Here is a 22,654-nt window from a genome sequence, read left to right as displayed (position 1 = left end):
CATTTCAGGCTCCTCTGTCACGTGACCTTCTGTCCTCCAATATCCAAATCCAGACTGGGAAGTACAATCATTTTCTGGGAAGCATGGGAACATGCAATAATTTCCTTATAGACTGAGGACATCTTGTGGTGGAGAAGAGATACTGCGAGTGTGCTTCAAATTGGTAAGTATTGCAGCCTAAGATGCTTTTTTCTATTAGGGTTGACAATATTACTCTTCCAGACTTGGGAGTATGCAGATATTGTTATTGTCATGTCATCACATGATGTGTGATGATCAGGCAAAATTATATTCATGTCCCAAAATTCTGTGGGTCATGAGACCTCCAGAGATCTGTCACTTCCATCTTGTGGGAATTTCAATCTTGTCTTAAAATATTAAGATTTTGTTTGGAGCAGATACAAATAAAAATTGAAAGTGATATTTCAGGTGTTGATGACTTCCTCCACTATCACATAACTTCCTGTCCTCCAATATCCAGACTGGGAGGCACAATAGTTGTCTGTGACCAATGGGAACATGTGACACTGGTTTCTGGATTTAGCAAGCAATGATATCATTGATCACCTAATAACTTTATAGCCAGTAATACAGAAGACATTTCACGTGGATTGTTACTTTGTATTATATAATCTACTGTGCTGTTACACCAATATGTAACATATAATATAATGTATAGTTATGGTATCGTCTATAATTGGTCATTATATTGCCATCTTGTGGTTATTTTGATTGTTGCACTTGCCTTTCTGTCTCTCTCTTCTGTGTTCCCTCCTGTCCCCTCCCATTTATAAGCCATTCTGCTTCTTTATTCTTGTGGGAATAGAGATGGCCACAACTGTCTAGGCCTTTATACAAGGCCTAGGGAGCTGTCACCTGGCGAGTGGTACTGTCGGAATCGGTCGTGTGCACTGGGTTTTTAATTTAGATGGGTGGTGGGCATTGTGATCAACGATGGATAAAAGAGGGACTTTTTTAGTGGATTTTCAAACATTTCAAAACTTTGGGCGTCTTAATTTCCTGGTTACAATTTTTTGTTTTGTTTTTGTGAATAAATAACAGTAATATGTACCCCTTGCTCATTCATTTAGCATCTCTGGGTGCCCCTTTATTTTTAAACAGGCTTCCAATTCCGATAAGCTCCCCACCTGCATACCCCCACAACCACCGGGCCAGGGTTGTAGGGAAGAAACCCTTGTCCTCATCAACATGGTTACAGGATGCTTTGCCAGGGGGTCCACCTGTGGCAAAGAACCCACCATGTTAAAGATATGTTACCTGCATTGGTGTGTGCAGGGCTGGCCCAAGACATTGTGCTGCCTGGGTCCAAGAATGAAATGCTGACCCCCTCCCCCACCCCAAAAAAAAATTCATGCCCTCCAAAAGGCCCTTACATTCTATAGGACTATGAAAGCAGTCAGAGGGGGGTGAGTGTGTATGGAGTGACAGCAGAAGCAGGACAGAGCAGTAGACACTGGGCAGATGAGCGCACCAGGCTTTCTCCTGTTTATAGTGCCACAGTGTCCTGCAGTGCTGTGGGCATGGTACAGGAGAATGCAGTGCTGCGGGCATAATACAGAAGAATGCAGGGCTGTAAGCATGGTACAGGAGAATGCAGGGCTGCGGGCATGGTACAGGAGAATGCAGGGCTGCAGGCATGGTACAGGAGAATGCAGGGCTGCAGGCATGGTACAGGAGAATGCAGGGCTGTGGGCATGGTACAGGAGAATGCGGGGCTGCGGGCATGGTGCAGGAGAATGTGTGGCTGTGGGCATGGTGCAGGAGAATGCAGTGCTGCGGGCATGGTAGAGGAGAATGCAGGGCTGCAGTCCTGGTACAGGAGAATGCAGGGCTGCGGGCATGCTGCAGGAGAATTTGGGGCTGCGGGCATGGTGGAGGAGAATGCGGGGCTGCGGGCATGGTACAAGAGAATGCAGGGCTGCGGGCATGGTACAAGAGAATTCAGGGCTGGGGGCATGGTACAAGAGAATGCGGGGCTGCGGGCATACTACAGGAGATGCAGTGCTGCGAGCATGTACCATGCCCGCAGCACTGCATCTTCTGTAGTATGTCCGCAGCCCCGCATAATGGCAGGCAGTGTGGCTGTGGAGGAGTCTCACTTACCTGTTCCTGAGGCGCCTCAGATTTAAAAATGGCGCCGCCCGGGCCCCAACACGTCACAGGCATGCACCGCTGCCGCTCGTGAAAGCCCGTACATGTTTGGCTATTCCCAGAAATGTGTGCATGTCAGGCCGGCCGCAGACCTTTTTTTTTTTTTACTTGAGTATGAGCCGAAGAAGAGAAGAGGCGGCCTGGGGCCGCCCCTCTCTAAGTGCCGCCTGGGTCCCATGGTCCCACCGGGACCCATGGTAGGGCCGGCCCTGGGTGTGTGAAGCCTTTTGCATTAGGGTGTGCACCCCAGAGCACAAACACACATGAGTGTATATATTCGTTTACATTTTATTAGCAGCCCCGTTGGAGGCTTTGGTGAAATACCAAGGGTCTAAACAGACCTCTGATTGTAATGATATCCTGCGCTGGATATACGAAAGCAACCATTTTGTTCAAGCAGCCATGACAGTTTAACAAAGCCCCTCACTCACCCAGCCCCCTCCTCGAGATAATTAATTCCTGGAATGCGGAGGGCTTCAACTTCAAAGAAACGGCCCTTGAAAAAAACCTGATCTCAGCACAGACAGAAATCCTAGCAGATATGGTTTCTTCCAGAACAGGCCGGACGTAAATCTGAGCAACTCCATTAAGGCTGACCAGAGCCGTGTCGTAAATGCCACAACAGACAAGCTGTTCATTAGAACATCTAACAATCCATACCCAATTCATAAATGCAGACATGAACATGACACATTAACAATAAGTATATATTTGGATGAGAAATGTCATACTGATCGAATTAAGACCAGGCATGACCACCCTATCACATATAGAATAGAAGCTAGCTGTCAGATTCCTTACGGGTCAGAGGTTATTAGGAGATAGGTTGTGTTTGGTATCGATGGATATAAAATTCAATGCTGCACAATAAGCTATCAGTTTCAAGAAGGCAACTGGTAGATATTGGAAGATATGAATTATGTTATAAGTCTGTCTATACGGGAGGTTCCTTGGTATTGTCGTAAATTTTAGGGCCGCCCATGGCCCCTGTGTTTATTGGTCAGGGACCTCTGTTAACACCCCCTGCAGTCTCAGAGAAAAAGAGAGCGGCAGATGGGGTTGGGAGTTCTCATGGTAACATCAAGAAAGGAACATCTATCAAGTTTGAGAACCGATCACACTGGCTCAGCTTCTGAAACTCTGATAATACTCAGGACATTGAATGCAAGTATCCTTATTTCTCAATCCTATATCTTATTTTTCTAAATTGCTGAATTATGTCGCTATTTCTTTGAAACACTTTTTTCTGTAAATATTTTATTTGCACCAATTTTAACCTTTTTATTATTAAACTTTATTTTGAAAAGTGTTATACTTGTCCCTAAGCTCTTAATGCAAACTAACAACGAACCTGTCTCTTGAAGAGTGCTACTGTATCGAATAATTCCTCTGAACATTTCTGTCTGTGGTGACAGTGCGTGTTACAGATGATTATTCTAAAGTCATAATTGGTATTTCTAAAATTATGAGCGTCTGCTGGGCTCATCATAACGTAGTGGTGGTGGCAGTGAAAGGGTTAATTGCTTAATTAGCCCGGTGACAATCGCTCTCAGCCTGCTGGCATCTAGATTGTGGTCCCGCAAGCTGGGAAAAGGTGCAGCTGAGAGTGGCATTGTTACGCAAGTGACGGCAGGGTGTGTGATTGCCTGGTCCTTGGTCACAAGTTAGTGAGAAGGGCAGGGATCTGATACTCACCACCGTCACACTGATGTCTCACTTTTGAGACAGAGAAGGGGACTGAGGACAGAGGTCCTTTTCTCTGCAGCCTCAGCTGCACTGGACAGTGAATGAAAATGAAGTGCTCTGTGCTGAGCGGAATCCTGTTCATTTACAGTCTGAAACATAGTGAACATAGTTTACTATGCTTCGGTTAAGAACGAAAACTGGAGTGATTGGTACAGATCACTTACTGTGTTCATTCAGAAAAGGAAGAGGACAGTAAATTAAATATTTACCGGTCCCTTCCCCTTCTCTGCCTCCTGAAACATCGTCTGCACCAGCCAGCAGGAAAGGAAAGGAGAAAAGCTGGCAGTACTGCAGGGGGGTGACAGGGGCACCAGAAATCCAGGGGATTCCGCACCGCACAGGGTGATTAGGGTGTGCCCAGGCACAGCCGGCACACCCTGTGCGCACGCCTATGGTTACCTGGTATGGTTCAGGAGGAGGGGGTCCATGATCCTTACTTCCTTCCTGGCCAGCAAGGATGCATGCTTAGACTTAGGGGTTGATTTACTAAAGTCAAATAGACTGTGCACTTTGCAAAGTGCAGTTGCACTCTGCAAGGGCAGTTGCTCCAGAGCTTAGTAAATGAGGTCAAGTAAATCACAATGCAAGGAAAATATTTAAAAAAAAAATTCATTTTTTCTTGCACATGTTTGACTCTGGGACAGCTGCACTTACAAAGTGCACAGTCTTTTTGCCTTTGGTAAATCAACCCCTAAAGGTCTGTTATGAAATTTTAGGGGTATCTCATGCATTTTTTTTTCAGTGTTTTGCATGAGGATCCCTCTTAAAATTCACACCAGACACAAAGGGGTAGATTTACTAAAGGCAAATATACTGTGCACTTTGCAAAGAGCAGTTCCTCCAGAGCTTAGTAAATGAGCAGAAACTCTGCTGACTTCCATCATCCAATCATGTGCTAGCAAGAAATGTTTTTTTAAATTTTCCTTGCACGTGATTGGGTATTCTTTGCTAAGTGAAGGTGTACAGTAAACCCCCGTTATATTGAGGTTCAGTTTTCGAGGTCCCGGTATTTTGCGTTTTTTTTTTCTGTAAGACCTATTAATATTATTTCACTAATTAAATCATTGTTAACTAAGTATTTTTGAGTTTTCCATTGCTCTTGCTCTGTCTCTCAGTATCTTTTATGTGTTTAAGTGTCCATTCACACTGGTATGACTTGTCAGACGACTTGGTCAGCTCCCATAGTGTAGTACAGGACCGGTTCTAATAGGAGCGACACAAGTCGCTCCGACTTAGAAAAAGGGTCCTGTACTACTTTGGGGCGACCTGGAGGCGACTTGCATTGACTTCCATTATGTGAAGTCCATGCAAGTCGCGCCGAAGTCGCGCTGCACGCGACTTCACAGGTCGCCCCCTAAGTCGGAGCGACCTAGTGTGAACGGAGTCTAAATGTGTTTCTATTGTTTTAAAAGTGTGTTTAAAGACCCTAAAATGCTTTTAAAAGTACAGTGAAAGTTATAAAAACATGCCTAGGGTGTATTTAAATAGGGTATTTCTATTTCACGGATTTTCACTTATTGCGAGTGGGTCCGGAACGTAACCCCCGCGATGGAGGGGGGTTTACTGTACTAAGGTTTACTAAGATCTGGAGCAACTGCGCTTGCAGAATGCAACTGCAGTTTGCAAAGTGCAGTCTATTTGCCTTTAGTAAATCAACCCCAAAGGGTCTAGTATTCATGGGGGGATGGATGCTTTACACATTTTTTTGGGGGGAAATTCTTGCTACAACAAAAGTGACAATTACAAAGGAAACCATTTTTCTTTGTAAAAGTCCTTTGTTAAAAATAATAATCACTGTTTCCGGCGCCAAATGGAATTGGGAATGTTATATGTTCCCCAGCACAGTGTCCACCCCTTATGCTATTTTGTCCATAGCGCAGTATATGAGCATTTTTTTCTTTGACAGGTTCAGTTCCCATTGAATTCAATAGTGTCTATGCTGCGTTCATCTTTGAAGACCCTGCTGGAACTGGCAGTTGAGCTCATCCGTAGTGGAAGCAAGTGGCGCCATGCCAGCAGGGGTCCATGGGTGCAGCTCAGTCCAGATGCTGTTTTGAATTAACACCAGAGGCTGAAGTGGTTAATAACTTTGCTCCATGGAGCCTGAGAAGCTTATCAAAGTGTATTTGGAACTTTAAACTTGTTAGGCTTGTCAGGTTGTGAAGTTTATTGGACAGGGGGTGTGTCTGTCCTAATATGCAGCCAAAAGCAACACTCCCAAATATTCAATAATGGAATAATTCCAATTCAAATATCAGAATCCCGGACTGACCTCGACAACCTGAAAAGGAATCCTCCGTGTAGAAGAGGAAAGATGAAGTTCTGGGCTCTCCTCTGCCTGTCCTTGTTGGCTGTTCTTGGGATCGGTGAGATCTGGATATCTATTCTAATTTCAGGGGGGTTTCTTTGTCCTCTAGTAATGTTTAGCAGCTTATCTGAGATTATTACATTGTCTGTAGGGATTTATATATTGTATACCAGGGTCAGGATGTATAAAAATCGATGATTTAAAAAATAATAAATAAATAAAAAAATAATATCAGATTTTTTTTTTTTAAATCAGAATTTTTTGATTTAAATTTGATTTTTTTTTATTTTTATCAAATTTATTTTAATAAATTGCTTTTGGAGTAAAGATCTATCTAAAGATAGTGTTGCAGGAAATAGTTAATTGAAACCCAGAAGAAATTTCGGACTCAAACTTTCAGGAATCAAACCTTTTTATTCGCTGCAGCGAAGTGACTTGGCCCGGCTCATGCCGTTTGCCAAGTTCCGAAAATAGGTGTACATATCACTTATATATCAACAGTTATGTCACACAAGTGCATGTACAAAAGTACAGAAATGAAACTTTTCTTATCTAAGCAGGACACACATCTCAGCTATTTCCTGTCAGTTTAGCAGTTTGACATGACAGTTGGGGCTTTGACACTTGTGCTCTTTAAATGTAAGGACTCTTGTTGGTAGTTACTGTGAAATTGCGTGAATGCATCAATGCATTGCATGTTATCTCAGCTTTCAGAGCTTGGATTCATTGAATGAGTTTACCAAACATGTAAATATTGCAGACTATACGGCCTCATGCTACATAAACAAATGTATTATTGTATCTTAAATAGAAAACTATCTTTAGATAGATTTTTACTACAAAAGCATTTCATTAGACCCCGTTCACACTGGGGCGACCTGTCAGGCCGTAGGTCGCCTGCCATAGAGAAGCTGCGGACCCGTTCTAATAGGAGCGACACAAGTCGCTCCGACTTAGAAAAAGGGTCCGGAGCTTCTTTGGGGTGACCTGGAGCGACCTGCCTTGACTTCAATGTTATGAAGTCCGTGCCGGCCGCTCCGAGGTCGCGGTGTGAGCTGCGCACCGCGACCTGTGAGGTCGCCCCGGCAAGTCGGATCGCCCCAGTGTGAACGGGGTCTTAAAATACATTTGGTAAAAATCCGATTTAAATAAACAAAAAAATAACCTGGTTGGAGGAAACCGGAATACCTGGGGGAAACCAATGCAAACACACAGAGAACAAGCAAACTCCATGCAGGTTGTGTTGTGGTTTAAATCAGGGGCAGACTGACAATTCATGGGGTCCCCGGAAATAGGATATTGCCCCTAGTTACATACTAGGGGAAAGATTTGTCATTTTTATTTATTTATTATTTTACTAGTAATGGCGGTGATCTGCGATTTTTCCGGGACTGCAACATTGCGGTGGACAGATTGGACCCCTAACTGACATTTTTGACACTTTTGGGAGGACCAGTGACATTACTACAGTAATCAGTGCTAATAATTTGCTCTTACTGTAATAATGACACTGGCAGGGAAGAGGTTAATCCAGTGGGGATCAAAGGGTTAAGTGTGAGCCTAGGGGGTGTTTTCTAACTGTATGGGGGAGGGAACTTGTGAAATTAACACAGAGACCTGTGATCCTATATAGAAGGATCACAGGCGCTCTGTGATCATTTCAGTGAGAAGAACAACAGTGTGTTTACAACAGCCGACCATCCTTCTCTCTCAGCGGGGAGCGATCGTGGGTGCCCGGCATCTCCGCTGCCTAGTGGGGGCTCGCCCTCAGGACCGCTCCTGCGAGCCAACGTACCCATACATTGGTTCGCGCAGCTGAGCCAGCTTGCCACAGTATATCTGCGGCAGGCAGTCGGCCCGCGGTTAACCTCCTCGGCGGTATTCCCGAGTGTGGATTGGGGTGGGATTTCAGTGCCATTAGCGGAAACAATCATACCACCAGGGAGGTTAATGCATGGATAGAGGATAACAGCAGGGTGGCATTTTTTAGCAGCAGATACAGAATGGCTACCAATCACAGCTCCACTAACCTCAGCAGGTCATTGTGGTGCATACAGATAGCAGATCATTTTTTCTCACCTTCTCCGAAGACAGTGAGCAGAAGCAAAGTTTGAGTGCAAAGGTTGGGGAAGAAAGCAATATGACATGCCTTGCTGCAGATAAACAATGATTAACACTCACGGCTCTTCCATGGATGTAAGAGCGGTCTTACAGACAGCAGAGCAGAGAGCTTTACCCACTTTCACTTCCAGCTTGCTGTTTGCTCTATCAGATCTGAAATACTGTGCACTCCCACATCGGGTATTGTACACAGGCTATGAGCTGCTAATGTGTATTCCTCTCCCCCGTGCCTGCTCCAGCTCACACCACATTGTCTGCCTGCACAGGGGAGGACTGGGCCAGGGGGCAGGCAGGCAATTGCCCCCCTGGGCCGCTGTTATTGCCCCGAAAAAAGGCTGCACTGCTCAGTGGCGGGACAAGATCATTCAGCGCCCAGGGCAAGGATGCCAAACTGCGCCCCCACTTCCCTTAGGTTTAGGGCCAAGGTGCCCCCCATCCCTGCAATAAACTATTGCGCCCAGGGCAAACTCCCCTCCTGCCCACCCCTTGCCCTGGGACTGCTTCTGCCACAGACATGCCTAAAGGAAGGCTGGTGAAGAGAAGTAAAAAGACCCTGCCGCTGACCTACTGGGTGCAGGTTGAAGACAAAGACAGAGTGAAGGCCCCCCCATCATGGATGGTGTGAACTGTGTCTGAACAGAGGCCAGTTCCATGTCCCACTGGAGACTCCCCCGGCCCCCCACCCCCCCTGGCCAGCCCCAGTTGAGTCCCAGCTCCCCCCAACCACCTCCTGCTGGCCAGGTTGGTAACCCTGATTCACACGGTGAGTAGAGAGTACCTAGAGTGGAGCTTTGGCCTGGAATGGGGGTAAGGAGGGTGGCAGATTTGCTTCACCATGGGCCTCTGGTTTGTACTTGCCCCCTGGGCTAAAAGTTACCAGTCAGCCCCTGCGCCTGCATCACTACAATGCTGATAGCTTCCCTGAGTATAGTGGGATAAAGGCGAGTGTCATGGGACCCCCTACTGGCCCCGGGCCCTTGGGCAGTGCCGAATGGTCAGTCCTCCTCTGGGTTTGAACCAATGACTCTAGTGCTACCAGGCAGAAGAGCTAACCACTATGCCACTACAGTGCCCAGTGTTCTGTATTAAAGATATTTTAGAACATTATTTTAAAATGATTTATGCAACATAATTATTATAATATGTATCCTCCTCCTATATTTTTAAAGAGCACCAGATCCTGGATGAGTATAGAAAAAAAGAGGCCTATTCCCTAGAGAAGCCATAAAGGAAGGGGCTTTAAGGTGCATATATCTCCAAATGACCTACATCGGTCACGCGCGGGAAGCTAGGGGCCACTCAGCAGCAGGGAAGCCGATGTACGGGTCAGGTGGCTCCGATTGTTAGCAGGAAGTGTTAACAATTTCAAAAAACTCTTAGTTGGGCATCTTAGTGTAACCAATATACAGGGATATGGAAAGTGGTAGAGACATAAATGCATACACACTCCCGCACAGGTTGAACTGGATGGACTTGTGTCTTTATTCAACCTTACCAATACCAACTATGTAACTATGTAGTACTGAATGGAACAGATGTCAGCTCTTTTCCCAGAAATTGTGTCATGTCAAAGCTGGCATCTCAGTCTAGTAAGTAGATGGTGACCCTGGATGATGCCTGAACAAACATGGCACTGTCCTGGAAAGAAAAGCAGATGAAACTATCCATGCAGTACAGCGTGTATGGAGGAATCAGTTCGATTTTTTAAATTCACCCTTCAAAACTTGCATGGCCAGCTTTACTCTGTATCTGATTTTGAAACAATTAATTGATGAAGGACAAAGTGCTATGATCAGACCCCTTCCACTGCAGCAGAGAATAAGCTCCTCAATGTTCTCACAAAACTTGCAAAGCTAGTGAGGTTAAAAATGTAAATTCTTCTCTGTAGATGTGAAGACAGTCAGAATATAAAAAAAAAAAATTTATTTACCATCAATCTTGCACCCCGTGGTGTCCAACAAGTACGACTTCATTAGGTATGAGTGTTACTGCACACAATGTAGGAAGTGCCTACATAGAGGTCCCCTTTGTGGAAGACAGGTAATAGCTATTAGGCTGGACAGTATGTAATCTTTGAATAATCTGATTTCAGGTCAAGCAGAGGAAAGGCCGCTGTTGGACACGAAGTACGGGAAGCTCCGGGGGATCAGCGTGCCAGTAAAGGAAACACCAAAAACTGCAGATGCTTTTTATGGGATTCCCTTTGCAAAGCCTCCAGTAGGCTCATTGAGATTTGAAAATCCGGAACCACCCGAGCCTTGGGAATCCGTCCGAGATGCCTCCCAATATGCCTCCATGTAAGTGTCAGGATTTCACAATCTGTGCTTCATTATGTATTCCACTCCATGAAACCCAAAGGTTAAAAAAGAGGAAACTAAGGCTTCATCCAAAAAGGTTCCACATTGAAAGATAATTCGTCACCTGCTCGATCCTGCACTCTCTCAATCACCTCTTGAAAATTAAATTGCGAGAGGCGATACCCGGGTCGAGATTGACAGATGGCAGGGATGGGTGTCACATGGTCAGGCCCAGACGTTTTGCCCTACAACTTTCTCAGCGGGCGTGGCCACATGACGCGCTCACCCATATTTATAGACCGCTCAGGTCATCGGCTGTACGTAGTATCCACAGAGACCACAGAGAACCATCCATCAGGTCCATTAACCCTCTTCATTCCCATGCACACTAGCAGTTTTTTCATGGGGCTGATTCTAGTTTGACTGATCCAACTGATCGTGTATTTCCCAATTATAACTAATCTAACCGGTGAAACTATAAGTAAATCAAGTTTACCCCATGCCATATTACTGACATTAATTTCTCTGCGTATATATGTAATTTAGTGGCTAATTGTTCTCAACCCCTGTATCCAAATAAATCAAAAAACTTTGCCTCTAACTTTAAATAAACTTCAAATAATAATAAAAATCTATACAAAATATATATATATATTTATATAAAGATTGAATATAACCCAATCTACAATATATATCAGACCAACAACCCTAATCAGAAAAAAGAATAAAGTATTACAATTACAGTGCAATATAAAATTAATAATCACTGATAAAACAATTTAAATCCAATTCCACATTCATCCCTTTTGGGTTCAAAGTCTTGGTTAGATATATCCATCTGGTTTCACGTTTTGACAATTCACTAACTCATTAACCCCTCTCCAAACGCGCCAAATTATATCTATCCCCCAAAATTTTAAACCCGAGGGATCTCTCCTATGCTTTTGTCTAAAGTACGAGGTCACACTATGATCTTTACACCCTATACTGATATTATATATGTGCTCTGACACCAGTTTCCCCAATGTTCTTCTTGTACAACCAATATACATTAACCCACAATGACATTCCAGGGCGTATACTATATGTGTGGAATTACATGAAATTAAATCTTTAATTAAAAACTTTTTACCATTAGCTGTAGATCTGAAATTGGTAATCCTCCAATATGGGTATTTACTTGCTGGCAAGCTTTACACTTTCTGCAGGCATAAAAGCCTACTCTATCCCAAATCATCTGTGGCCTTACCGGTGAGTCCAATACTTTTTTAACTATCATATCTCCAAAAGATGGGGCTTTCCTATTGATGAACATTGGGTCTCTAGGGAGAACCCTTTGTGTGGTCTTCTCAAAACTTAACACGTTCCAATGCTTTTTGAAGATGGCTTCCACCTCTCTAAATTGAGAGTGGAAATTACTGATGAAACTCCATTCATGTTTTACATCTTTTGGTTTTTCTCTATCCTTCAAGCTCCTCTCCTGGGATATTTATCCTACTTCCGTAATTACTTTTTCCAAAACATTAGGCTTATAGCACTTTTCTACAAATCTTTGTTTGATTAGATGGGATTGTGACACATAATCCGCATCAGAGGTACAATTCCTCCTGATCCTCATAAACTGCCTTTTTGGTATGTTTTTAAGCCATAGAGGGTGATGCCCACTATAAGCCCCGGTTCACACTTATGCGAGTGCGGGGTTCGCATGTAATGTCGGAGCGCACTGCTCCTTCATTACATGCGATCGGCTGTGCGGTGCGAGTTTAGCCATACACTTTGTATGGCTAAATTCGCACCGCACCAAACGCGCACAGGGACCCTTTTTGGCAGCCGCATCAGGATCGGATCGCACAGCGGTTCACACTTGTGCGATCCGATCCTGTGCGAACTGCAAGATCGCACTGCGATATGCGATCAAACTGGGGGTGTCGTTAAGATTACATTGACACCCCCAGCGTATCGCATATGGCAGTGTGAACTGCCGGGGGTGCGTGTGCGATGCGGGAACAGGCTGCGGATTCGCAGCCTTCCCGCATCGCATAAGTGTGAACCGGACCTAAATGGGAAGGTAACTTAAAAGAAAACCTTAGTGGTTAATTGTTTATTTTGTTTCAGAATAATAACATCTAAATAGTTGACCTGTTCCCCACTCCAGCAGTACTCCAATTTTTAATGGTATTTGTGTCGGTGTTCAAATATTCCACAAACTCCAACAAGGACACTTTAGAACCAACCCAAATAAAGAACAGATAATTTATGAACCTCCTACAAAATAAGAGTTCATCTCTCTTTTGACCAAAATTGAATTTATCCTCCCATTCGCTTATGAACAGGTTGGCGAGACTGGGCGCAAATTTAGCACCCATCGCCACCCCTCTTCTGAGTGTAAAAAATCCCATCATACCAAAAGTAATTATGGGATAAGCAGAAATCTAGTGCCATCATCAAACTTTTTCTGTTTATAGGAAAGATCATCGGTGTCGGGCTAAATGCCCAATTGAGCGCTAATAAAGCCTCATCATGCTGAATAATGGTGTAAAGTGAGGATACATTAGCAGTGACCAAAAACACTTCAGCATGCTCTGGTAATGACATTACTATCAAGCGCTGTAACAAATCTTTTGTGTCTTTAAAATAAGCTTTGGTCTGTATCACACTCTTTTGTAGAAATCTATCTAAATACTGCTCTACTATAGCTGTGACAGATCCTATACTAGTAACTATAGGTCTGGCCGGTGGATTAGTAGAATCTTTGTGCATTTTAGGCAACATGTAGATAGTAGGTATACGGCTACTCGGTGTTAAATATCTTTTTTCTTTTTTTTGTCAATATCCTTTTATCATAGCCAGGTTCAACCAGGTTGTTTAGATCACTCCAATATATAATAGTGGGATCTTTTACTCAAGGTACATATGGGAGTACAAAAATTACAAAGCACCTGTGGTAAATAGCAGGAGAAATAGTGCCCCATCGTTGATGTCAGTGGGAGGAATAGTGCCCCATTATTGGTGTCAGTGGGAGGAATAGTGCCCCATTATTGGTGTCAGTGGGAGGAATAGTGCCCCATCATTGGTGTCAGTGGGAGGAATAGTGCCCCATCATTGGTGTCAGTGGGAGGAATAGTGCCCCATCATTGGTGTCAGAGGGAGGAATAGTACCCCATCATTGGTGTCAGAGGGAGGAATAGTGCCCCATCATTGGTGTCAGTGGGAGGAATAGTGCCCCATCATTGGTGTCAGTGGGAGGAATAGTGCCCCATCATTGGTGTCAGTGGGAGGAATAGTGCCCCATCATTGGTGTCAGTGGGAGGAATAGTGCCCCTTCATTTGTGTAAGTGGGAGTAATAGTGCCCCTTCATTTGTGTAAGTGGGAGTAATAGTGCCCCTTCATTTGTGTAAGTGGGAGGAATAGTGCCCCATCATTGGTGTCAGAGGGAGGAATAGTGCCCCATCATTGGTGTCAGAGGAAGGAATAGTGCCCCATCATTGGTGTCAGTGGGAGGAATAGTTCCCCTTCATTTGTGTAAGTGGGAGTAATAGTGCCCCCTCATTGGTGTCAGTTGGAGAAAAAGTGCCCCATCATTGATGTCAGAGGTAGGAATAGTGCCCCCTCATTGGTGTCAGTTGGAGAAATAGTGCCCCGTTGTTGGTGTCAGTGGCAGAAATGGTGCCCCATTGTTGGTGTCAGTGGGAGGAATAGTACACCATTGTTGGTGCCAGTTGGAGATATGGTGCCCCATTGTTGGTGTCAGTGGGACAAATAGTGCCCTATCATTGGTATTAGCAGAAGAAATAGTGCCTAATTGTTAATGTCAGAGGGAGGAATAGTGCCCCATCATTGGTGTCGGAGGGAGGAATAGTGCCCCATCATTAGTGTCAGTGGGAGGAATAGTCCCCCCCTCATTGGTGTCAGTGGGAGGAATAGTCCCCCCATCATTGGTGTCAGTGGGAGGAATAGTCCCCCCATCATTGGTGTCAGTGGGAGGAATAGTCCCCCCATCATTGGTGTCAGTGGGAGGAATAGTCCCCCCATCATTGGTGTCAGTGGGAGGTATAGTGCCCCATCATTGGTGTCAGTGGGAGATAAAGAGCCCCATTGTTGATGTCAGTAGAAGCAATAGTGACTCGTATCAGTAGGAGGAACAGTGCACCAAGGGCTAAATGAAGGCAAGCAAAGGGCCACGTCTGGCATTTTGGAGCACACTGCATTAGACTAACCATCAAAATGTTTTTATCATATCAAAAAGGAGCAAGTTTAGGGTCTGTGTCCTGTATGGTGTCCCCTATGGTTTCCGCAACGGCTCCCCAATGGACACTTGAGCCAATACTATGCAGAGTACAATTCCAGATATTCTATGAATAGGGAAGGTATAAAAAAAAAAAAAAAAAAAAAAAAATGTTGGCAACAAGTCAAAATAATTTTTCTATAGGGAGGAGATCAATAACAAAGTCTCTAACCAAATAAAAGAGCGCTCATACCTCGTTCTTCTCTTCAGCCTGAATGCTGTATGGGCGCTCCTTTATTTGAGAAGAGACTTTGTTTTTAACCTTCTCCCTTTAGAAAAATTAGATTGACCTGTGGCCAACAATCTTGGGATATTTTCTTCCATTCTTATCTGCAAATGTTATGTTACAAGTACTCAGCATAGTATTGTCCCCAGTGATCATTGGGGAGCCATTATGGAAACAATAGGGGACACCATAGGGGACACAGACCCTAAACTTGCTCCTTTTTTAATATGGCAAAACAATTTCTGGTGGTTAGTCTAACGTTTTCAGCTTCTGCGCGGCCACAGAGGGAGGAAGTGCAAGAAAGGGGAGTATATTTTTCTTCAATAACAAGGGAAGTAAACAAAAAAAATCGTAACTATCCATTTCTTTTTCAGGTGACAAATAGGAAGCGGATGGCCCAAAATCGATTATGTTGATTTTGTGGCCGGAACTCCGCTTTAAGTCTCCTTCTTCAGTAATATGAATGAAGTTATGTTACCTTGTATATAATGGACATCAGACCACTGAGGCTATGCAGATCTGGGGCAATCCCAAAGGGGAAGTGGGGAAGAGCGAGGGTGAAAGCACTCCCAAAACGTGGTCAAAGCATTAGATCAGGGGTCTCTAAACTTTCTAAACAAGAGGCCAGTTTACTGTCTTCAGACTTTAAGGGGGTTGGACTGTGGTCCATTGGGAGTAGAAAAGGCTTTGGCATCAGTGGGAGTAGACATTTAATATAATATTGATGTTATTTTACTCAATATGCATCTAGGAACATGGTAATAATATGGGAATAATAACATTAGCAGCGCTGATGTATTGTCTTTAAATACCGTCCCTATTTTTCCCACAACAAAGAAAGCCACTGATAATTGAAATGGTTAGCAGTCCACAGAGTCCACACAACAAGTGCTCTTCAGAGGTGTTTAAGTTCTTATAAACTCAGTTAATGTGCACCTTCACCACACCCTTTGTGCTCCCCCTCTAAGTTAATGGACACTCACCAGACCATAAAATTGTATATGCCTTTAAATCATCTGCTCCACTCCTCCAAACACCTTTCACTAGGTTGAAACCCCTTCTCTCTAAATAACACTTTTCCAGGTGTTCCTCCACAGCTGCATATGCTGATATGTACCTCACACTAAAGTAGATTTTATTCCAGCTTAATGGCCAGTGGGAGAAAAAGCATTACAAAGCACCTGTGGTCAGTAACAGGAGGAATGATGCCCCATTGGTGATGTCAGTGGGAGACATGGTGCCCCATCATTGGTGTCAGAGAGAGGAATAGTGCCCCATCATTGGTATCAGTGGGAGGAATAGTGCCCCATCATTGGTATCAGTTGGAGGAATAGTGCCCCATCATTGTTATTAGTGGGAGGAATAGTGCCCCATCATTGGTATTAGTGGGAGGAATAGTGCCCCATCATTGGTGTCAGTGGGAGCTATAGTGTCCCATTGTTGGTGTCAGGGGAAGGAATAGTACACCATTGTTGGTGTCAGTTGGAGAAATGATACCCCGTCATTGGTGTAAGTGGGAGGAATAGTACCTCATTTTTGGTATCAGTGAAAGTAATATTACCCCATCACTGGTGTCAGTGGGAGAAATGGTGCCCCATCATTGGTGTCAGTGGGAGGTATAGTGCCCCATCATTGGTGACAGAGGGAGGAATAGTGTCCCATTGTTGGTGTCAGGGGAAGGAATAGTACACCATTGTTGGTGTCAGTGGGAGGAATAGTGCCCCATCATTGGTGTCAGTGGGAGGAATAGTGCCCCATCATTGGTAACAGAGGGAGAAATAGTGCTCCATTGTTGGTGTCAGTGGGAGAAATAGTGCCCTATCCTTGGTGTCAGAGGGAGGAATAGTAAACCATTGTTGGTGTCATTTGGAGAAATGGTGCCCCATCATTGGCGTCAGTGGGAGAAGTAGTGCCCCATCATTGGTGTTAGTGGGAGAGGTAGTGCCCTATCCTTGGTGTCAAAGGGATGAATAGTAAACCATTGTTAGTGTCAGTTGGAGAAATGGTGCCCCATCATTGGTGTCAGTGGGAGGAATAGTGCCCCTTCATTGGTGTCAGTGGGAGGAATAGTGCCCCATCATTGGTGTCAGTGGGAGGAATAGTGCCCCATCATTGGTGACAGAGGGAGAAATAGTGCTCCATTGTTGGTGTCAGTGGGAGAAATAGTGCCCTATCCTTGGTGTCAGAGGGAGGAATAGTAAACCATTGTTGGTGTCAGTTGGAGAAATGGTGCCCCAACATTGGCATCAGTGGGAGAGGTAGTGCCCTATCCTTGGTGTCAGAGGGATGAATAGTAAACCATTGTTAGTGTCAGTTGGAGAAATGGTGCCCCATCATTGGTGTCAGTGGGAGGAATAGTGCCCTATTATTGGTATCAGCAGAAGGAATAGTGTCTAATTGTTGGCGTCAGTGGGTGAAATAGTGCCCACCATCATTGGTGTTAGTGGGAGGAATATTGTGTTCTGCCAGCAGGGGGCGCAGGGAGCCTTCCCTGCCAGCAAAATGCAATGATTACTGCTAGCGGCTATAGCCTCTGGCAGTTATCATATATAGACAAATCTGACAGGCTGGTTGTACCCAAGTCAATTTATGGACCAACTTGGGTACAATCAGCCTGCCCTTACATGGTTTGAAATATGGTTTGTCCCTGCTGAACCGGCCGAATTTCGATCCATCTATAATCAGCTTACAGTCACATCTATGCATGGGTGGAAAGCACGCAAAATCACACGCTTTCCCGACACCCAGAGAAATGTGCTGCATTTAGCAAACGCATGGCAGTGCCACTGAGGCTTGGTTCCCACCAACAGGCAGGGCTGTGGTAAGAAATCATGGGGCTCTGTACAGCCTACCTGGCAGGGTGCCCCACCGAATATATCAAGACAATATTTTCACAAAAAATACACTAAAATCATTATTAGTGGACACAAAAATAACAGAGAACTTGAATTAGCCCTTAATTGTTTTTTACATTTTAAAAAAGTATATATAATTATTTTTAAAAATATTGAAAATTATTTTAGTTTACAACTTTTTTTTTAAAATTACAATGTTTGATTATTATTTTTTTTCAGGACAAAGAAGAAGCCTGCAGTGCTGCGGGGGGGGGGGGGGGGGGGGGGTTCAGAAGCAGGCAAAACAGGGAGAAGCAATTACAGGAACGATGCCCTGTGTCTGTGTCTCTCCCCGCAGCAGCTGAAAGCTGCCAAAGAGGGGGAGAAACTGGCTTTCAGCTGCTGCAGAGAGAGCCGCACAGGGCATCCTTCTGTAATTACCCCTCCAACCAACTGCACCGATTCCCTGTGCTGTTGCCCCAACCCCCCCCCCCCGTGCCTGGGCCCCCTACAGGAGGACTGGAGGTCCCCCCCTTATCAGCAGTCCTGTCAACAGGTGCAACCGAGGAGGCGCGCATTCCTGTGCTTTGCAAGTGGGGAAGCTCATTCATTTCAATGGGCTGCCCTGCACACAAGAAATGTGGAAAGAAGTTCCTGATTCTTTTCGAAAAATGTACCACACTGAGATGCATGGTGCTGCGGCACCATGCAGTTTGACGCGCGGGAAAGCGTATGTGTTTGCAGATGAGTGGGGGTGCCATTAACAATTATTCTGGCTCAGTGCGACACATTTTTTGGAAAACATGGGCTTCCTTTCTGTGTTTTTCACATCTATGGCAGCCCACTGAAAAGAATAGGCTGCCCTACACGTGACGCATTGGAAGGCGCTAAAAATGCACAAAAAATGCGCACATGCGCAGTAGAACCTGTAGATGTGTACCCAGCCTAGAATATATATAATTTCCCTTTTTCTTTGGTGTAATACCTGCCATCAGGATGCGGTACACACTATCACACCCGCCAACTCTCCAGTCAGTTTCAGCGCATTTGTTTTGTGGATCTCAGACGCAGCAGGACACTGAAGGAGTGTATGGATTTTATTTTATTTTTTTTTTGTTTCAGGTGTCTGCAGGAAATGGGAATGCTGGAAGGGCTGACCCACTACTACAAAACGTCATTCAAGATGCCGCCGTCATCAGAGGATTGCCTGTTTCTGAACATCTACAGTCCGAGTGACAGAGAAAAGGAATCAAAGTTACCTGTAAGGATCACAACAAGAGAGGAAAACGCTGGTGGTGAATTGCGTTCTGCTATGGTGCCACAAAAGGCAACAAAACGGCTGAATTTCCACAGCTCATTACTCTGCAATGGCTACATGTATGGTTTCCCAGTCTGTGATCTCATTGTACACGCTGTTCTTGTGTTTGTAGGTCATGGTCTTCATACACGGGGGTGGGCTGGTAATAGGCGGAGCCTATTATGACGGTTCAGCGCTGAGCGTCTATGAGAATGTCGTTGTCGTATCCATTCAGTACCGGCTGGGAATTCTGGGATTTTTCAGGTAAATTATTTCTTTCCCTTTTATTTAAAGCATGTTGCGACTTTCTTGGGATGCATTTAAAGCTGAACTTTGAGCAAACAGATAAATACACCAATTAAACACACATATATATGAGAACTGTTTTACCTTGCCAAAGGATTTGTTAATCCAGTTCTGGGATGTTCACAGCTCCGCCACACAGCATGGCCCTGTCTGGCTGGGGAGACCTAATACTTTTCTGCTGCAGTTTCACTTTTATTTACAGGTCTACCCTGTCCCCCAGCCTGTGAATGTACATTGAATGGAGAAATAGCAGATTGATGAGCTTGTCTCTCAGTCTTTTTGCTCTGACTTCCTATGAGCAGACTCCTTGCACTGCAGCACACCTGATTGGCTCCTTGCGTTGCTTCTCTCTTTCTCAGTCTGAGCTCTACTGTACAGGGACTGCAGGAGGCTGAACCCAGGTCACATTCAGGGACTTACACTGCTAATATTTATTAAATATGTTTAACCACTTCTTTTTTTCTCATAAAATAGGTGAAGGAACTCAATCACAACCCCCCAAAACCCCCCCTTTCATCACACACACACCCTCCAAATCGCATCAAATAGTTGGTCTGGTCAAATTTCACTAACAATGGGAGGGTCATAAAGGGTTATTAACCACTTAAGCCCCGGAAGATTTTACCCCCTTCCTGACCAGGGCCTATTTTGCGATTCTGCACTGCGTGACTTTAACGGACAATTGCGCGGTCGTGCGACGCTGTACCAAAACTAATTTGACGTCCTTTTTTTCCCACAAACAGAGCTTTCTTTTGGTGGTATTTGATCACCTGTGAGATTTTTTAATCATTCGCTATAAACAAAAAAAGAGCGTCAATTTTGCAAAAATAATATTTTTCACATTTTTTTATATGAAATTCCCCCAAAAAAATGTAAAAATCAAAATTTTTTAACATTTTAGGCCAATTTTTTTTTTTTTACCACATGTTTGATAAAAAAAAAAAAAAAAAAAAAATCGCAAAAAGCGTATTTTGATTGGTTTGCGCAAAAGTTATTGCGTTTACTAACAAAGGGAAATATTTTTGTAATTTTAAGAGCCCATTCACATTAGCGCGACTTGTCAGGCGACTTGTCAGCCTGACAAGTCGCGGTATGTCACGGTCCATTGAGTAGTACAGGACTGGTTCTAATAGGAGCGACACAAGTCGCTCCGACTTAGGAAAAGGGTCCTGTACTACTTCGGGGCGACCTCGGAGCGACTTGCATAGACTTCCATTATGTGAAGTCTCTGCAAGTCGCGCCGAAGTCGCGGTGCACATCGGTGCACGCGACTTCACAGGTCGCCCCCCAAAGTCGTGTCGCCTCAATGTGAATGGGCTCTTATTGTTTTTTTTTTTTAACGAGTAATGGCGGCGATCTGCGACATTGCGGCGGACAGATCGGACCCTTGACTGACATTTTTGACACTTTTGGGGTTACCAGTGACATTACTACAGTAATCAGTGCTATAAATATGCACTGTTACTGTAAAAATGACACTGGCAGTGAAGGGTTTAACTTTTTTTTGAGAGGGAGGGGTTAAGTGTGTCCCTAGGGGCGTGATTCTAACTGTGATTGGTTGTGGCTTGAGGTGTAAGAACAGTGATCAACGGTCCTACATAGTAGAACCGTATGATCTCCATTCTTACACAGGGGAGAATGACAGGCGGCTTTGTTTACATTAACCGCCTGCCTTTCTCCCGGTGTAATGGATGATCACGAGTGCCCGGCGGACATCGGGTCCGCTGGGCACACGCGCGGGGGGGTCCGTGAGCGAGCGGGATCACGTATCCGGCGCCGCGCGCTCGCTCCCCAGAGCCTCACAGGCTAGCGACGTAGATCTACGTCACTTTGCCTGTGAGGGGCTGACTGCCGACGTAAATAGTCGTTAGGCAGTCGGCAAGCGGTTAAAGTGCATAGTACAGAGTGCAGAGTTCAGTGGGGGTTGCACACAATGCAGAGTTCAGAGTTGCGCCGCATGCAGAGTTTGGGGGTGCACACATATAGTGCAGAAATCAGGAATGCACTACACACAGAATGCAGACTTTAGCTTTCTTCCACAGCTACTTACATTTGCATCCCCCATCCACATCCAATTTTCACCCCTCTTTTTTTCTAGCACCTCCCTGCAGTGCACACTGTAGGTGGCTCCACCTCTTTTACTTGCAGGGAGAATATCCAATTGGGGTGTCAGCGTCTGCACTAAACCCCAGGCACCTGCATCTCCCTTGTCCCCACCCTGCATTCAGTGGGAGCCACTTAGGAGATCAGATCTATGGGAGTCGTTTGGAAGACAAGCTGTCATTTGTAAACACAGAAGTGGGACTTCTGTGTTCACAAGAGATAGTGGTGAGCAGGAGAAGAGGGCCTGAGCCAGAGGTGGTGGAACTGAGTTCCACCAAGTTCCAGCTGAAAAAAAGCCCTGCCGCTGGACGTCATATGAGGTCCCGGGCTTAAAATGGGGATATGTGAATGATGGGTGGAGGCATCATTCAGATATCATTTTTTTAGCTGGCGATTCCCTGCACCGTAAGAACAATCATAGCAGCTGTTCAGCCACTTAATCCTTCTTACAGGTGGTGGTGCTTCTACCGGTTTGCCCGTGCGATCAGCGAGCCGGAGAAGGAATCCGCTGGCGGCTGAGGTTCACCATAGAGAATGCCAAGGACCAGATGGTCCCTGGCAGTCTCTATGACTCTCTGAGGCCCGGGTGCGACGTTAGGACGTCACGCCCGGCCTGCCAGTTGTCAATACTGCCGTGATCTTGGCTGCATAGTTGAGATCTTTTTATTTTTTTTAATTTCCGCCTTTTCAGCCGGTAGGAGAGATCTGAGGTCTTATTGACCCCAGATCTCTCCATAAAGAGGACCTGTCATGCCCTATTCCTATTACAAGGGATGTTTACATTCCTTGTAATAGGAATAAAAGTGATCAAAAAAAATAAAAATTAAGGGAAAGTGTAAAAATAAAAATATAAAAATAAAATAAACAATAAAAAAAAAAATGTAAAGTGCCCCCGTTCCCGCGAGCTCGAACGCAGAAGCGAACGCATACGTACGTCGTGGCCAGTGTTGGGGGTAAC

General features: G+C 44.9%; 2 protein-coding genes across 2 annotated transcripts in view; both read left to right on the top strand.

The window, feature by feature from the left end:
* Nucleotides 1-22,654, top strand: part of LOC309565292 (fatty acyl-CoA hydrolase precursor, medium chain-like) — a 109,661-nt gene that overhangs the window by 59,075 nt on the left and 27,932 nt on the right. The gene's annotated exons all lie outside the window — the stretch shown is intronic.
* Nucleotides 6,191-22,654, top strand: part of LOC309565546 (fatty acyl-CoA hydrolase precursor, medium chain-like) — a gene marked incomplete at its 3' end in the record, with an annotated part of 42,758 nt that continues 26,294 nt past the window's right edge. Inside the window, exons 1-4 of the mRNA XM_082270504.1 lie at nucleotides 6,191-6,284; nucleotides 10,440-10,644; nucleotides 19,113-19,251; nucleotides 19,421-19,551. Of these exons, the coding sequence (XP_082126630.1) occupies nucleotides 6,233-6,284; nucleotides 10,440-10,644; nucleotides 19,113-19,251; nucleotides 19,421-19,551 (527 nt within the window). The 5' untranslated portion in view covers nucleotides 6,191-6,232. The remainder of the gene's footprint in view (nucleotides 6,285-10,439; nucleotides 10,645-19,112; nucleotides 19,252-19,420; nucleotides 19,552-22,654) is intronic.

This window comes from Pelophylax lessonae (genome assembly GCF_965119305.1).
Source record: "Pelophylax lessonae genome assembly, chromosome: 10".
NCBI lineage: Eukaryota > Metazoa > Chordata > Amphibia > Anura > Ranidae > Pelophylax > Pelophylax lessonae.
The sequence above is the reverse complement of the archived record's forward strand: the minus strand, read 5'-3'. Positions and strand labels throughout refer to the sequence as shown.